The sequence below is a fragment of the Osmia bicornis genome, chromosome 16 (assembly GCF_907164935.1).
Source record: "Osmia bicornis bicornis chromosome 16, iOsmBic2.1, whole genome shotgun sequence".
Taxonomy (NCBI): Eukaryota; Metazoa; Arthropoda; class Insecta; order Hymenoptera; family Megachilidae; genus Osmia; species Osmia bicornis.
Window position 1 is genome coordinate 2,841,346 of NC_060231.1, and position 17,925 is coordinate 2,859,270.

General features: G+C 36.0%; 3 protein-coding genes across 7 annotated transcripts in view; 2 read left to right on the plus strand and 1 right to left on the minus strand.

The window, feature by feature from the left end:
• The first annotated feature begins 3 nt into the window (after positions 1 to 3).
• Positions 4 to 4,531, plus strand: LOC114877838 (twinfilin). Of its 5 annotated transcripts, none has more exons than XM_029190915.2 (5): positions 4 to 132; positions 260 to 337; positions 431 to 1,090; positions 1,162 to 1,280; positions 2,443 to 4,004. In XM_029190915.2, exons 1-5 carry the CDS (start codon positions 108 to 110, stop codon positions 2,473 to 2,475), a joined length of 915 nt encoding a protein of 304 aa, XP_029046748.1. In that variant the 5' UTR covers positions 4 to 107; the 3' UTR covers positions 2,476 to 4,004. The 5 variants fall into 5 exon arrangements, with proteins under 5 accessions (XP_029046748.1, XP_029046746.1, XP_029046745.1 ...); XM_029190913.2 differs by lacking the exon at positions 2,443 to 4,004 and adding an exon at positions 1,545 to 2,435; XM_029190912.2 differs by lacking the exon at positions 2,443 to 4,004 and adding an exon at positions 4,280 to 4,531 and having other exon boundaries at positions 5 to 132.
• Positions 4,532 to 4,945: 414 nt separating this feature from the next.
• On the minus strand, positions 4,946 to 6,290 carry LOC114877839 (RPII140-upstream gene protein). The gene is made up of 5 exons (XM_029190919.2): positions 6,204 to 6,290; positions 5,885 to 6,123; positions 5,552 to 5,803; positions 5,235 to 5,483; positions 4,946 to 5,149 (listed from the first exon to the last, which is right to left on the minus strand). Exons 2-5 carry the CDS (start codon positions 6,040 to 6,042, stop codon positions 5,032 to 5,034), a joined length of 777 nt encoding a protein of 258 aa, XP_029046752.2. The 5' UTR covers positions 6,043 to 6,123; positions 6,204 to 6,290; the 3' UTR covers positions 4,946 to 5,031.
• Positions 6,291 to 10,624: 4,334 nt separating this feature from the next.
• Positions 10,625 to 17,925, plus strand: part of LOC114877850 (probable cationic amino acid transporter) — a 45,370-nt gene continuing 38,069 nt past the window's right edge. Inside the window, exon 1 of the mRNA XM_029190937.2 lies at positions 10,625 to 11,336. The gene's annotated coding sequence lies outside the window, so the exon portion shown is untranslated. The remainder of the gene's footprint in view (positions 11,337 to 17,925) is intronic.

Genomic DNA, 17,925 nt, shown 5'->3' on the forward strand with positions numbered 1-17,925 from the left:
TGGCTTGTGGTGGTAGTTCTTCCACGACTGATCTCAAGGAGAGGAACCGCTACTAATTTCTACCATATTTTAAGCGAAGCACAATTGTAACGAATCGTTTCTAAGACATGTCACATCAAACAGGAATCAAAGGTGTTTATCACCGCGTTATAATATTGATTCTGATTAAATGTTTCCTATACATCGCCTAAATTTAAATGAATTTTTAACCTAAACCCTCGCAATGACATCGACACTACTTGACAGTTATTTGTTTCAGCAAACGATGCACTCAAGAAATTATTTGCCAAATGCCGGGATGGAAAAATACGCGTGTTGAAAGTTTCAATTGAAAACGGTAAGTTTGTATCTTCGAACACCCATATAAGATTTTCCTTTCTTTATCATCTGATTGTATCTGAAAGAGATAAAAATCATCTCCATTTTGTAGAAGAACTAGCGCCCGCTGCTTTTTCAAAACCAGCAAACAAGTGGCAAGATGATTATGATAAAATGATTAAACCTCTGATCGTTGAGAATCAACCTGCCTATATTCTTTATAGACTCGATACTAAATCTCCTGATTCCGGGTATGATTGGTTATTCATTTCGTGGTCACCTGACACTGCGCCAGTTAGGCAAAAGATGCTGTACGCATCTACTAAAGCTACTTTGAAACAGGAATTTGGCACAGCATCTATAAAAGAAGAATTGCATGGTACAGTGCCAGAAGATATAACGCTAGAAGGTTATCATAAATATAAAAGAAACGATGCTGCTCCGGCACCGCTAACCACAGCAGAAGAAGAATTAGCGGAACTTAAGAAAACTACGGTTACTACTGATTATAGCGTGGAAACGAGACATCAGACATTGAGCGGGGTTGCTTTTCCTGTAACAGATGAAGCAAAACAGGCGATCACAGATCTTGGTAAAGGCATACACGAATATGTTCAACTGAAGATCGATTTAGAAGAGGAAAAGATACATTTAGTTACAGCTTGTGATGTTTCATTGGATAAACTACCGACTAAAGTTCCATCAGATTCTGCCAGATATCATCTTTATAATTTTAAGCATACTCATGAAGGAGATTACATGGAATGTATAGGTACGTGTAAAAAACAAGAAAATAGAAGTACGATAGTCATTTGCTAAATAATATGTGTGTACGTGTTGCAGTTTTTATATATAGTATGCCAGGATATAGTTGTAGTATCAAAGAAAGAATGCTGTATTCATCGTGTAAAGCGCCTCTTCTAGATCTTATACAGTCGCTTGGAGTAAGCATAACAAAAAAAGTAAGTAGGTATAATATTTCTTTTATAATCGCTTATTTTATTCTTTTCATTTGTTTTAACATTAATATATCAGTACAGTTATTTAAAACTGATAAACTGATAAACTTTATTTAGGTAATTACTATTTTGTTACAAGCAAAGAATATGTTTTACTACATTCTATAGCTCTTCTTATATTTTATTTCATTTTGTTAATTTCTTTTTTTATATAAACGATTGTTGAAATTAAGGTATTTTTTTTCTATAAAAATTGGTAAATCCTAGTTGGAAGTAAATAGTGGTGAGGAGTTGGCAGACATGTTAGAAGATCCTCCAACCATAAAAGAAACAGCTGCAATAACTCCTGCAACTCCATCAACGCCCTATGCTCCTACTCAATCTATACCTGAGAAAAAATCAAAGCAGAAGAGATCTTGTGTCTTGAGTTAACCAATTCTCCGTTTTTTTGTCTGCCATTATTCTTGAATGTTTTCCACGTGTTAAAGCATTTTAAGATGTTGCACAAATGAAATATCTTCTTTCATGAATTTTGAATTTGTGATAGTATGATATTGATACTGGATATGTTATTTAGTATGAAATAATGTAATGGGTTTCTAATATTTCATATTAGCATATATAGTTACACTTGTTCTGAAATAATTTAAATGAGGAGAAAAATTTAATATGTCTTTATAGGGATAAATTCTTATTAATTAACAATATTTATTGATATTTAGTAATAATTGGTCAAAGTGATACATATATCTATATAGCGAGTCAGAGTAGACCAAACAGTGTATTTTTCTAAATTTTAAAAACAAAATTGTCATGTTAAGATCTTATTGAAATAGCTTTTGATAACTGTAAGAGATCAATGACATTTACAACTCCATAAGATGTCTTGTTGATTCGTATTGTATTGCAATGAACGGTTGTTCATTCGCATCAAGAATACTATAAACATGCAATGAGATTCAGTTGCTTGACGTTGAAAGTGAAGCCTTCTACTTGATTTTGCATTTCTAATTATGTATATCAATGTCTGAGATGGACAGAACTTACATAAAAGTCTTGTAAAAGTAATATTTTTTTCATATATATATATATACATATATATAGTTCCTTTACTCATTTTATAGTTTACATTATGATTCCTATATTTTTAATATTTATGTTTCAGATGTATAAAAAGTCCAGTGAGTTGACTGTGTGAATTAGTTCCTAGTCCAATGAAAAGTGATATATATTATAAGTCTCATTTTCGTATTTGTAATTTTATTAAGTGAAACTTGAAGGCTTGACTTTCAAATTCGGTCAGGCACTTGCATAGAAATTAGTGATATAGAATAGAGTGTTTTAAACAAATATCTGTGGTAACTTGCATACCTTATGTGATTATTAGAGAAAGAAAGAGAGAAAGAGAGTTAGGGAAAATTCCATGCGCTCTAGTTAGTTGATGCCACTCACCTAACTTCTCTGCATAAATATATGAAAATATAGCAGACAAGTGATATATATGTGCAAATACCACAATGAAATGTGGATATATTTTCTTTGCACACAATTATCATTTTTTAATGCAAACTAGTGATAATACTAGTTACTTTACATATGTATTAAATTATATATCATGTTCTATATTATTGTAAATGATACAAAATATTAGATTCCACAAATATGTGTACGAAGACTGATCTTGGTATGTCCCATTGGCTGTATAGTCTAGAAATCTTGTGGTGTTCAAATTCATGTAGGTTGAAGTGTTTTCCATACTTCCTCCAAATTTTTTTTTTGTTAATCGTTTTTCTCCTACTTTCCAAGTTCGAGTAATCTAAATGGTATAAAATATAATACTCAGTTTATGACAAAGCAAACAAATGTTTTTATATAAAAGGAAAAGAAAAATGTATGCACTGAGGTATGATTTAATGAATGTTGCACAATCAATTGTGATAAGTTATATTAACTATCTTCCAAAGGAAAATGTATTTTTAAATTCCTTAAATACATTCCTTATACAAAATGTATAGCAAATGGGACTATAAATTTAATAGCCAGCAACAAGATATTCAAGAGCATTCTATTTTTCGTGATCTGTATTTTTTTAACTCTCGTAGCTTTTTATAAACTTTTTAAAAATTTTCGTCCACAACACAAATGAACAATTACCAGAAAGAATTTGGCCTAATTTTAATGATAATAATGATAACGAAGTGCGCCAAATTCTTGATATTGATTTAGTTTAGCTAAATAATAAATGAGTGATGATATATACATATATATATATTTAAACCGATGCTGAAGTTATACTCAAAATATAATATTTCCAAAACTGTTGCTTATGTCTCGAATCTTAATGTACTCATAACTTACTAGTTCTATATTGTTCATGCTATTTTATTCCACCATTTTCAACGTTTTATTGTTACTTGTGAAATATAGAATTTGGCACACACATGTATACTAATTAACAAAAAGAAAGAAAGAAGAAACAAAGAAAAGCTTTTTGCAAAATGCTCAAAAACTGTTAAAATGTGTTCCATATTTAGAAACCACGCACATTGTTAGCCTGGACATAGTTTAATTTATAACATTGTACCAGGCCTATTCTGTAAGTTTTTAGTATATCTTTATTTTCAACCTGTTAGTATATAATTATAGGTTCATTATCGAATAAATTGTATATCTTGCCAATATTAAACATGCTACAAATAATAAAGCATTATGCAATTTAATCTTGCAGTTTGTTGTTTTAATCTTTGATAAGATAGTATAAAGCACATTTCTTTAACCATCACTCGTTATAATTTACTTTGTATAGAATTTAATAGGTTTCTAGGGAACACACGGTGACTCGATCCTTGGATGGGTATGTAATTACAGTTAAGACCTTAAGATACCTTTAAGATATATTCAGCTTACAGAATAGGCCTATGAAGTTAAATGTTCATAATCTCTTTTTTTCTGGTTTTTAATGCAATGTAATAATTATCCATTAAAATGTGTTGATTGTATAGCTTGAAATAGATGATGGGAAAGAACTAACTGAAGAATTTTTCCAAGAGGAATTACATCCAAAAATCAGTTTACATCAGCCAAAATTTGCAAAACCTAAGGGTCCACCAGGCAGAGGTGCAAAGCGTTTAACCAAGGTTCAAGATATAGGAACTTCGGAACAAGAGATCTAAATGAAATATTTTTAAAATTTGTTGAACTAAGCTAATAAGATATACGTGTGCATATCATATATATATTTTGTTCCTTTTTCATCGAGTGATGTTTGTTTCACCTTGCTTATTTCTTACCAAATAGTATTGTTCGCTTCATAATCAATTATTATTATTATTTATTACATTACATTTTTGAAATGAATTCAGCAGAATTAGAATTCTTTTTCTAAATATCAGGCCTATTCTGTAACTGCAGTTCTAAACTGCTTGTAATTTATTTAATTTCATACGCAGAGTATTATTGGGATGTAAATATGGAATGTTTATAACAATGATTTATATTATATGAAAACTTGTATTTTTTCAAGTTACGTGTGATTCATTAATTTCTCAATAGCATCAGGTGTGATTATTTTTCCTTTTAAAAGTTTGTATAATATAATTGGAATCCAAAATTATTTTTTCTTTAACGTATTATTATTATTTATATATATACATCTATATATTATTGTACAATATGTTATAATTCAGTGTTTATACAAATCAAGGCGTATGTTGATTAAACATACTAAACTATTATTAAAATTTTTCTTTAAATTTTATTGTTTTTGCTTTTCATCTCCATAAATCGCTTTTCTCATATTTTGATGGTCATCATATGCCTGCTTGAACTGTTTATGTTCCTCGTTCAGAAACTTTCTCTGTTCATGGATAATGCTATGAAATAGAAATTGTTGATAATGTTAATATTTAAGACGAATAAAACAGTTGAAAATTTTGTAAAATCAGCTGCATTAATTACTCTTGTCTTGCATTTATCCATTTGTTACTCGCTTTGTACAGATCACCCATTTCTGTTCCAGTTACATATAATATTATTGACGCTACAGAACCGGATATAGCACCTAATATAGTCCCAAGAACACAACCTGCAACTGCTCCTTTCAATCCCATGTTAGTTTTGTACACAGCACCTGCTACGGCACCACCAATAACATGGTTCAATGGATCAAATTTTCCTTTATATACTTGTAAAGCTGCAGCTGTACCCCTAATGGAAAACTATATATTACTTTATGTAATCGTAACATACAAATATATGATTATTCTTAATCTTACGAGAATAAGAAACAAAATGTTCCAAGTTTAAAACTAAACGGTAGACCTCCTTTACAAATTGCCACAGCTACTTTATAATGCAATAGTCTTTTGGCCTCGTAGTGATTCTTAAATATGGTCGCTTGATTGTCCGCTACAAAATTTTCTGTAACAAATCTTGATCTAGCTACTCCGCCTATAATAAATCCAACTACCATGCCTGCAGCTGTTGTATTTATAACAGACTGTAACTCTTTAGTAGTATAACCATTTCTATTCGAATAAAATAATACAGTTAGATAAGGTTTACAAAGGATGATATTTCTGTTTGGAGTTGAATTAAAGTATTCTTACTCGTCAATGAAAAAGTCTTTCACTTTGTCCATGCCAACCCTCATTGGGGTTATTTCAGCTAATTTATCTTCGGGTACAGCATCATTTCGACTTGGTCCACCGAAAAATGGTAAAAAGGCTATTGGAGCTACTCCTCTATTTATTGCTAAACGCAGCATATTTTCTTTATTTGATCATTAACCTTCTGTATTAAATAACACTTAATATTCAAACGAACGGATGGTTAATGATTTGAGATGCTGCAAAAACATATTCTTTTCATTTCATTTTTTAACGAACAGTTAATATAATATACATAAATATGTAAACATTATTTAACCTTTCATAATAATTAATTCGCACAGTGGTGAATAGTTCAAAAATCGATTTATTTAATTTGCTTATCGATTGTTGATATATCGAAGCATATGCGATTTATCGAAACGAATGAAAAGACAGTTTCGAATATGTTCGAAAGCCTAACGGTTGTTCAATTTCAACAAGTAACAATTATTATTTTTATAATAATAAATTATGATAGATTAGTCGAATTTTATTGCAACTTATTATATGAACAATATGAACGCCATGATACATAATACTGCAATAGAGTTATTATAGCATACAATTGTAGCATAAAATTCAAGTTGATTTTTCTCCGAAAATATTCATCGATTTATCGCGTTCTCATCAATGGTATTCTCGTATTACCGAAGCCTAATTTTTGCGTTTCGAATCAGATTCGTCTATGGAGTTTCTAGGGCCCAGGGCAACAGTTGATATTGAAAATACGTAACCAAATCTCTCAATAAATTTATCTAATAAAATACAGGGTTCTAGAATTCGCATAATATCCGGAAATGGGGGTTTGCTGGGGTGATTCTGAATAACTTTTTCCTTTACCAAAATGTTGGTTGAAGCTACGTTTTTGAGTTATTCACGAAAAACACTGGCCAATCAGAGAGCGCGTAGAGCGCGCGCTCAACCACGAAAGCGTTGGCTTTCGACCGCGCTCGGTCATGGTCGTGAACAAACGCATTGGCACAGCGTGGGTGTCGAGAGAAGCGTGCGACAAATGTTAATCGTCTTAAATTAAGAACAATGTGGAATTATTCGTTATTCATGAACAACGAATGCGTTTGTCAATGCATTTGTTCACGACAACGATCGAGCGCGGTTTAGAGCCAACGCTCCCGAGGTTGAGCGCGCGCTCTGATTGGCCAGTGTTTTTCGTTAATAACTCAAAAACGAAGCTTCAACCAACATTTTGGTAAAGGAAAAAGTTGTTCAGAATCACCCCATTTCCGAGTATTACGAGAATTCTGGGACACCCTGTATATTACTTTTTAGATACTGGGTAAAATGCGGAAATCCCTAAACGCTCCTCCTGTACGTACTAGGGGAGGTTTCAGTCTGCCCAATATGGAATGCGGACAGGTTCGTAGACGCGCCTAATAAAAGGTGAGACTCGCAGGTGCATCGAAGGATCCCAAATGCGCCGGCGTACGACGTTGTCCTGACGTAACGTCGTTACGTCAGAACGTGGCCCGTGGTACGCAAGGGGGATAGTACGCGTGGGTGTGCTGGAAAGGACGACAAAGAAGAGGGGCGCAGGAAGAGTAGTGGAGGGGGTGGAACGTCAATAGGAGAATCCTTTCTGTGGCAAGTGGGAGAGTTGTTTGAAGAGAGGGGCGAATGTAACGAGGCACGATCAAGGTGGGCGGAAAGCAGGGCTGTCGCCTGAGCTGCTCTTAAATGTGCCATACAAATTGGATCTAGTTTTCCTTTATGTAGCTACAAAATGTAAGATGATATCATTCTTGACTCTGTTTCTACCGTTCTCAGTCCAGAATATACAAACCTCCTTTTGAAAGAAGAGTATTCTTCATTTTTTTTAAGGCACTTTCAACCCCTGTTCCCTTTAAGGCTACGGCACTGCCCGGAACCGTCACGTTAGGAGTGAAAGCTGGAACAGAACAGGACAGTTATGTTTGCCTCGCATAGTTTTCGGTGTACTCAACTCGAAAGTCTCCGAGGAGCGAATAATTCAACCCATTTACTATAATTATGAAATCTATTGATCGACTATTCTATGAACGCTTTAGTTTCGTCCCTGGAAATGAAAAGTAGATACAGGAGGATCAATGAGAGGCCTGTAGAATAACATATCACAAAGTACTTTCTTTCAATTCTGAATAAAAATAAAAAGGAAGAAGGTGGTTGATTATTGAGAACATTTCAATTATTTTCATTTGAAACAACAAATTATAGGGATTTCCCTTATTTTACTTCATTACAATAATTGAAAGGAGAAATGGATTTCAAATTCAAGTAATTTTCATAGGAATAATCCTCGTCCCTTGCAACTTCAATGCTCAGGATGTTCCGGTTCCTAGTATCATTTGAAGGGATCTTCAATATTATCTGAAGCAGCCGGTGTCGTTGTCTGTACATCTCCGGCGAGCTTGTTAGCTTTCGTCTCGCCTTGGCTACCGATTTACTGGCTTACGGGCGAGCAGTCGGATCAAAACAAGTCCTGTCCATTCAACCAGCCCAGAAAGGGGCAGACACGATCTAGATAGACGTATCTAGATAGCACGTCTGCGTACACCATTGAGCCAGGGGAGCTTTCCAAGCCACGATGCGGAAGGGGTAGCTCGGTGAACGGGGGTAAACTGTCCTCGTAGGGATGCCACCAGTCGCGTATACCTTCTGGTTCCTTCTCTTCTCAAGGACCCCTCGAGAATTGTAATTCAAGAACTTGAAGAATTTGGCAATTTTCATTCTCCATAAATTATTGATTAATATTAATAGTAAAAATTGTTAAGAATTATCTGTTTTATTTTATTATATTTAAATTATTGTTAGAGATTAATTTGGAACATTTTGAATTTTAAGATTCCTCAAATTGAAGATGGTATCAGATACCATCATAATATACCATGATCCCTTTGTAGAATTTCTTAGGAACCAGGCACCCTCTAGAAATTGTACACCACCGCATTTTATCGGTCTAGGAAGGGGAAGCGTAGCACAGCATCAGTGGCGTATCATCTGGTGGGGATGTGTCAGTAGGCGCTAGTGATGTACTCAATCAATGGTCAGACACAGGGCCGGCCCTGAGATTTCGGGGGTCCGAGGCGGGGCCCCTTCACATGTATGACCCTTATGGGGCCCTAGGCGACCGCCTAGTCCGCCTAGGCCCAGGGCCGGCCCTGGTCAGACATTTTCTCCGACATTGTACAATCACAGAATTTACAATATCTTTGTTGGAAATCCTATAATAAAACATAACAAAAACTGAAACGAGTAACGTTATTGTGCCCAGCTTCACTTCTCTGGTGATATACAAGTGGTAATATAAATCACAGTGGCTTCAAATCAGTGCACCGAATTTTGTTTATAGGATAGTGATAGCAAGAAGTGTCATCTGATTTTTACTTTTGACCACTGGTGCCTTATGCCTCTTACGATCCCAGTCGCTCTGTAGCCCTAGAAGAATAAAAATCTGTTCGTAACGAATATAGTATTATTTTATTAAAATATCCCATAATATCCAACAATCTTCATGTTGCATTGCAATCTATTACACTTCTCATACAATATCTGGAATATCTAAAATACAAACCCATCAGGTAAAGTTGATTCTAGGCAACAAATTAAATGGTCAGTATTTAAATCCATTTTCGGTCAGTATCTTATTACCACAATGGTCGGTATAAAAATGCTAAACGGTTAGGTTAGGTTAGGTCATTATGGCCCAACGGGGCGGTGGGCCTTGATAATTCTGCCCACCGCCCCCAACAGGATGAGGGGGGGAACTTCGGCTTCCTCCCAAGGTAGATATAGTGGGGGGAGGCTTCGGCCTCCCACAGGGTGATAGGACGCTGGGGAGGGGCTTGCCCCTCTCCCCCATCGCAGATCGGCGGCTCCTTTCTGGAGTCGCTGGGCCGCAGGCGGCCCGAGGAGTGGCCGGCGTCGGCGGGGATGGCACATAGGGGGAGGGTCTAACCTTTGACCCTCCCCCGAGATGGGGCGCAAACGCGCCAAGGGTGGGGGGCTCCCGGGGCCCTCCCTAACGCCCAGTGCAGGTCACCATGGGGGTTTTAGCCGGTAAAAATCCGGCACTACCCCCGGTCTCTCCCCAGGGGGGCTGGGGGCGTCTTTCGAAGATTTCCCTCACGAAAAAAGGTCATTACGGCCCAGCGGAGGCCGGTGCCAGTGGTGGTCCTTAGTACCGGGGGGTACATAGGAGGATGAGGGAGTCCCCTTGACCACCTCTGGGACTGGTGTGTTCATCAGAGGTCCCAGAACTCCTTCCACCGTGCCAGATGTAGGACCACCGTGGGGATTTTAATCAATAGTTTAACACTACCCCGCCCCTATCAGGGCCGAGTGTCCATGAGGATTTCCCCCAAATAAAAAAAAGGTTAGGTTAGTACATAAATAGCGAATGGTCAGTATGGACCGATACTGACCAAAGGACTGAAATACTGTCCAAAGGGGATTAAACTACTGACCAATAAAAATAGATGCAATTAATTGAATTTTTTCACTATATTTTATTATTTTAAATAAGGTAGTTCAAAGCACGTTGCCAGAGCGAATCAAACCCATCGCCAGCCCCTCCAACGGCAGGGTGTATCACGAGGGGGTAGATGGTCGTGGAAGGGTTGGTAGGTGTCATGGTGGGGCTCGGCCTAGAAGCACAGGGGCGGGCTGAGCCAGTGATAAAGGCGGGCGTACGAGTTGAAGGGAGAGAGAAATAGAGACTCGAGGCGAAAGAGAGTGTAACCCGACGGCGCACCGCCACCCGTGTGTGTCGCACTAAAATGTGACTCTGGCCAGCAGCACCGGGAGCCCGTGTGTGTCGTAAGAGCGAGCGAGCGAGCGCGAGAGCGAGAGAGAGTCGTGTGGTGCCGGAATTTTCGTTAGTTGTAGGAAGATCAAGGCGCGTTTTTCCCGAAACGTTGAACGCGTTTTAAAAACCGAAGAAGATCCGGACTGAGGAAAACTGAGAGGGGCGAACCGACTGGCGGCGAATCAAACATATCATTTTAACCTAGTTGCAGAAGAGTGTCGTGTTAACGATACGCGGTTAGAGAAGACGGGCTAGAATTAGAAGATAGGTTAGCGTGGAACGTAACCGGAGGCGAATGCTGTTGCACTGGAAGATTACTGAGGCAAAAGGATGCCGTGTGAATCGCATTGAGGGACGTACACTCGCAGAATCTGTCTATACGTAGACCTGGCTAGAACCCGAGTGTGCATGGCTTAACGAGCATCATCGTTAACGTTGTATCGTTATCAGCCTCCGAGGTGTACCAGCCGAAGGCAGCCAGTGCGTCGAACACGAGCAAATGAGCGTTTCGGATTAGTTAATCTAGTACTATTCCCGCTGTGAACTGTGATTCTTTGTGCCGTGGACGAGCTGAGCCGCGGTGATCGTCGACCACGGGGTAGAAGAAACGAGGTAAGTCCTCGTTCATTATTCTAAACGACAAGCAAATGATCCTTTGTACCCTCTTCTTTTACAGTCATCACCTCTGGTAGCTGAATGAAAATTAAAAAATATTTCGATTAATTGTTCCATTCCTTTGTCCACGAATATACGAGTACAAAGGTTCACGATTGTTCACGAAACTGGAATTTATTTGATAGAGAGATTGTTTGTCGAGAAAAGCCCCGCGTCCAGATGGCCATTTACAGAAGCTGTCGTTCGAAAACACATAAAACCAGCGAGGATCCAGAATTGCTTTTGTCTACGATGTATCATCGTCCCGAGCCATTCTTCTCAGTTTTTCAATCTTCCTTTCCCCGGCGTCGCGTTTTTATGGACGAAAAGCTGGCAGGATATTGTCTCTTACTTCTCTCTTTCATTTAACAACCGCGGTGATCGAGCTTAAAAAAAAAATAAATAGTGCAGTTTGTACGACTCAAAAAATGGTATAAATTGACGGGGTCGGCCCTGAGATTTCGGGGGTCCGAGGCGAGCTCCGAAAAAGGGCCCCTTCACATATATGACATAAAAAAGTACCTCAAATAAAATTTATAGAATTAACATTAAAGTTTGTGTAACTAATTTAGATTTGCATTTACATCGATTAATATTCAAGTAAAAATTACTCTTCTTGCATTCGTACGAGGCCCTAGGGGACCCTAGGCGGACGCTAGGGGACTCTAGGCGGACGCTAGTGGACTCTAGGCGGGCCCTAGGGGACTCTAGGCGGACGCTAGGGGACTCTAGGCGGACGCTAGTGGACTCTAGGCGGGCCCTAGGGGACTCTAGGCGGGCGCTAGGGGACTCTAGGCGGGCCCTAGGGGACTCTAGGCAGCCGCCTAGTCTGCCTAGGCCCAGGGCCGGCCCTGTAAAGTGAAACAGTTTGATGCCCGATGTATGGTTAGAAAAAAAGATATACGAGGAACATATTGCAACTATAAATCCAATAGTGGGTGGAATTAAATTGCAGCTGGGTTCGTTTCGAAACGAGGGACACTAGCAATTTTTTTATGGCCTAATGGTACACGTATATTATGAATAGCGACCTGATACATTCGCACCGGGTTATCGGTGTGCTTCCATTAAATTTCATGCACGTTACATTGTCTGGGGAAAAAGGGTACGAGAAGCCATTCGGGATTATTGTTATCTATCGCGGATTAAATATGATGATGATTATTATACTGTATCTCTGCTGGAATTAATTTTATAATATTTATTCAATGTATCTAATGGTTCCAGTGTCGATTTTTATATTACTTTATTATTACTATATTATTTTTATTATATTACTAATATTACTATATTACTTTTTATATTACTTTACTTTTGTATTACCAGAAAGGGTTAATAAATTCGATTAAATTAAAATTTCTATATTCATATTGATCGTTAAATAATTTTTACGGTATTTGAATTAGAATTCAGGAAAATTCAATTATTTTCTATTTTTAATAGTGTATTAACACTTCAACTCCTATGCTGCAGGTACTCTAATTTTATTATATTTTTATTTTTAATAGATTTCTCCTATTTTATTTCTATTATTTATTATTTCAGGTGCTTAATTAGGAATATTTAAAATTAAAATAGAATTGACCAGAAAGGGTTAATAAATTCGATTAAATTAAAATTTCTATATTCATATTGATCGTTAAATAATTTTTACGGTATTTGAATTAGAATTCAGGAAAATTCAATTATTTTCTATTTTTAATAATGTATTAACTCTTCAACTCCTATGCTGTAGGTACTCTAATTTTATTATATTTTTCTTATTAATAGATTTCTCCTATTTTATTTCTATTATTTATTATTTCAGGTGCTTAATTAGGAATATTTAAAATTAAAATAGAATTGACCAGAAAGGGTTAATAAATTCGATTAAATTAAAATTTCTATATTCATATTGATCGTTAAATAATTTTTACGGTATTTGAATTAGAATTCAGGAAAATTCAATTATTTTCTATTTTTAATAATGTATTTACACTTCAACTACTATGCTGCAGGTACTCTAATATTTTAATAATATTTTTATTTTTAACAATTTCTTTTTTATTTTATTTCTATTATTTATTATTCCAGGTGCTTAATTAGGAATATTTTCAACTATAACTCATGGAACATATGGGTCCTGTAAGAATTAAAGCGTTGCTCACATATGAGAGGACGTGTTGATAGGTTGAATAATAGTGGATCCGGCGTACTAGGCACCGCTTGTTTTCACTGTGCGCTAGTGGAACAAGTAAGCGTGCGGTCAGACGCATGAATTCGTACTTGACCCGCTTTACCAGGCGGTGTCGGTTTTCTTTTCCTTTTTTCAAGAACGAAAACCAAGAAACCTTGTTAACTAAGCTGGAAATTCACAGAACGCTGGGCGTGATAGGTTGCTTTTAATCCCTTGGATTTTGGTACTCTGCTTTTCAAATGCCTTCCTTACCTTGAACTCTACCTTCTTTCCTACAACGTTGGAGGGAATGAAAAAAAGAAAAATTAATATTCTTCGTATCTTCAGAATGAATTCTGAATTCCACACGAGATTAAATTCTTGTCTAGACGCATCTCTCTCGTTTCATTATGCAAATTATTTCTGTTAATTAACCGACGTTTAAGGCTCGAACGTCAAGGAACGTTTCATCCATTCCAGGCTGCTGTTTACCTTGCTTTATTCTCTTCCATGAAAGAGGATCAGCTAATTAATCAGGTCCTGAGTAATTATAATTTTATAGTCTGTACCTGTGCTTCGTTCAACCATGGTAATCCTCAATTTTCAACGTGTTTCAGAGTAGTATAGTAATTAGAAACTTGATAAGAATTAACACATTCACTGGCATGCTAGTCACTGGAGCCTCAAACTTTATATAATTGAATTACTAGGAGAAGAGAAAAAAAGCAAACCTTGAATATTATTGGCAATACATTTGGTAATAATGTAAGGTACCAAATTATAGTTACAAATATGAAAATTAACATTTTTTAGTATGTCTGATTAAACTGGTCTATTTCTACTGTGGCAGTGGGGGTGAAGGACTATCAGGCTCTTAAATTTTCTGTAATTAAGAAGTTTAGACAAAGTAATGGTGAGTTAGTGTTGTAATAAATTTCAATATTATTCTACTGATTGATTATCAGATTAATTACTAGTTTGTTTAATTTTATTAGGGATGAGCTGAGGGATAAGGAACTAGGAAGTTTATATGAATTAATGGAAAATGAGTAGATTTAATGGAAGACTTCAAAGTTGAAATTGTTTGATGTAAGTGGCTACAGTAGAAAGTTCCTCCTTTTCAAAAATTTGAGAATTAACATTTTTTAGTGTGTCTGATTAAACTGGTGTATTTCTACTGTGGCAGTCAAAGTGAAACGTTTGAAAAGAGAAATTCTTCTATTTTCTTCACTTTTTCTTTAGTCCATTAAGAATGTTCGCAGGAAACGAGACACTCGGTTGGATGTTGAATTTCTTTTCGTTGTTCAGATAATTGTGAAGCTTCTGGGAGAAAGGATAATCGCCTAGTGCAGTGTCCAGGGAAAGGAACGTTGCCTTCTAGTTAAATTCTCCAGTTTTCCAAGGTTTTTGGCAGACTGTTCTCCCCGACGAAGCGAAACGTCTCACCAGGATGTTATTCCTCGTTGTTTTCTTCCCTCAGGAAACCTGAAGCAATTTCTTTTCTTGATTTATTCGTCTGTCGCCATGGTTAACTGTTAATCTGTGTTTATTTCTGAAGAATTTAATGAAAAGTAAGGAAGCAATTTCATGACAGAAAAGTATTACAAAATTATACTTATGGTACATCAATTTGAAGCTTGAAGTTCAAAGAATATAACTACATAAAGGATTCATCAATATTTTCAACACAAAATGGCTGATTCTTCATTGAAACAAACAATGAATCCACTTATTGATTGTTTGGTACAATTGACAATCAGCCATTTTGTGTTGAAAATATCGATGAAACCTTTATGTAGAATTTGTTACTGAACTTTAAGCTTTAAATTGATACCTTATAAGTGCAATTTGGTGATACTTTTCTGTCATGATTTTTTATGCTTTTAAACTGCAAAGTTAACTCAAGTTTCTCACTGAAAATTTCATCCAAAATTAATTCGTCCTTCTATGAATTACTTTTCTCTTAGTATACTTCAATACGCAATTCTTTTCCCCAGTGTATACACACTCGTGTCGAGTTTCTAGGAAGTTTACATAAAAATTGAATCTAACTTGCATTAAGGAATAAATCTATTAAAACCTAGCAGTGCACACTTGAGATAATAGTATGGAAGTTTGGAGACTGTCATACTTTGTCGCGAGGGGAAAAAAGTGCTGGAACTAAGGCAATTTTATCCTCCATCGAACAAGGAGTGTTCTTTAATCACCTCCCAGTGGATGTTACTCTAGAATCTAATTAATCCATCACTTCAGAGATTAACAATCTCAGAAGAGTTTGAAAGTTCTCCAAAACTGTGTTTTTATCCGAAATTCCATTTGAATGCCTTTAACTCTCGTCAGCCTTTCAGAAAGTGCAAAGAAAGTTTCAAAGTTCCTCACACAATTTTTTTTTTTTTCCTCATCGATTCAGGTCAACCCTGAAGAAGCAAACCGTCTGCAAGAACAATCTGAACGGATGGAAAATGGAAAGGATTATAATAGCAACCGAGGTCCTCCAGGTCCTAGTAGGCAAGGGTTAATCAAAATTGAAAGTCCAGCATTCTTATCACCGTACCACTCGACTTTCTTCTTTCTTCCCTGGCTCTTTTTAGTCGAGGAGACTTTGTACAACGTTCCCGCTCGTTGCATTGCGGTAGATCGATGTACCAGAGTTCAGGGTTACGTTGTAAGGCCTCCTGCTGCTCTACCAAATCTGCAGTCGCACGTGCGCCGAGTTAATCAACCACCGTGCAGACAAAATTCTTTCAACCCTTTCACTATTAATTATGGTCCTCATTGAAGAAAGGGTTAATCGATGAATATTGGAAGAATGATCCAATGATATTTATATTAAAACGTTCAATGCAGGGAATAGGAATGATTGGATGATTGGTGTTATATGGATGATGCTATAGTTGAAAAGGCCATATGTAGTCAGACATATTAAAACTGTAATTGTATTGTTGGGTGCTGGACTAAAGTCACCAATGTTACAGTTGAAAATATTCCTAATTAAGTACCTGGAATAATAAATAATAGAAATAAAATAGAAATAGTAGAACAAAATTAGGGTACCTGCAGGATAGTAGTTGAAGTGTTAATACGTTATTAAAAATAGAAAATAATTGAATTCAAATACTGTAAAAATTATTTTACGATCAATATAAATAGAGAAATTTAAATTTAATCGAATTGATTAATCTTGGTCAATTCTGTATTAATTTTAAATATTCCTAATTAAGCATTTGGAATAATAATAGAAATAAAATGGAAAAAAATTTGTTAAAAATAAAAATATTAGAAGTTGAAGTTGAAGTGTTAATACATTATGAAAAATAGAAAATAATTGAATTCAAATACTGTAAAAATTATTTTACCATCAATATAAATATAGAAATTTAAATTTAATAGAATTGATTAATCCTGGTCAATTCTATATTAATTTTAAATATTCCTAATTAAGCACTAGGAACAATAATAGAAATAAAATAGAAAAAAATTTGTTAAAAATAAAAATGTTAGAAGTTGAAGTTGAAGTGTTAATACATTATTAAAAATAAAAAAGAATTGAATTTTTTCAAGAATTAATTATTTCTAATAAACTTAGAAGTACTTGTAGAAAAGGGACCCTTCTTGCATTCAACAATGCAGTTATTAAAAATATCATTTATTTTAAAATGTAATCTTTTAAATTGATACCCTGTATTTCTAAAAGTTATTCAAAGTTTTTTTATTTAATTATACAAAGCTTGAGGCCCCACTGGCAGTGAACGCGTTAACATTGATACCGTTACTATTATTTTTAGCGGAATGTCCACTCGAGTCCAGAGGGAATTTAAATTGGAAAATGGAACGATCGTATACTGAATGCATAATTACAATTCTAGCGTGTGCCGTACCGCACACGTCCACTTTCACAGCCGCATTAAACGCGTTAAGGTATAATCTTTGGAACATAAATTTCCCCCATACCGTATATCGCAGAACTTCGCCTACTTATTTGATATTAATTTAAGGAACGTTTATCAGGGATATAATTATAGAAAGCGAAACAAGAAAAGTTCTTTTCCCTGAACGTTAGCGAGGCGAAACGTTGAACCCAAGGCTAATTTCAGCGTCATTCTCCGGGGGATTAAACTTTTGCCGAGGGACCGTAAGCCGATTTTCCTTTGCTTTTGTAAAATTCCCGCGATCTACTTCTAACGCGGTTTCCGAGTTCCACTTTGGACGCGTTCCAACCAGATTATCCACCGAAACATCTGCTTTCATCGCGATTCCCGCTAATTTCCCCTCTGCTTTACCTTATGAAAAAATTCGGATGAAGTTCCGAATACGACCGGTTGTTGATCAAGATGAAATTTTGAGGGGAAGAGGGAGGGAACCCCAAATGTAAAATGGTATCTTCGACTTCCT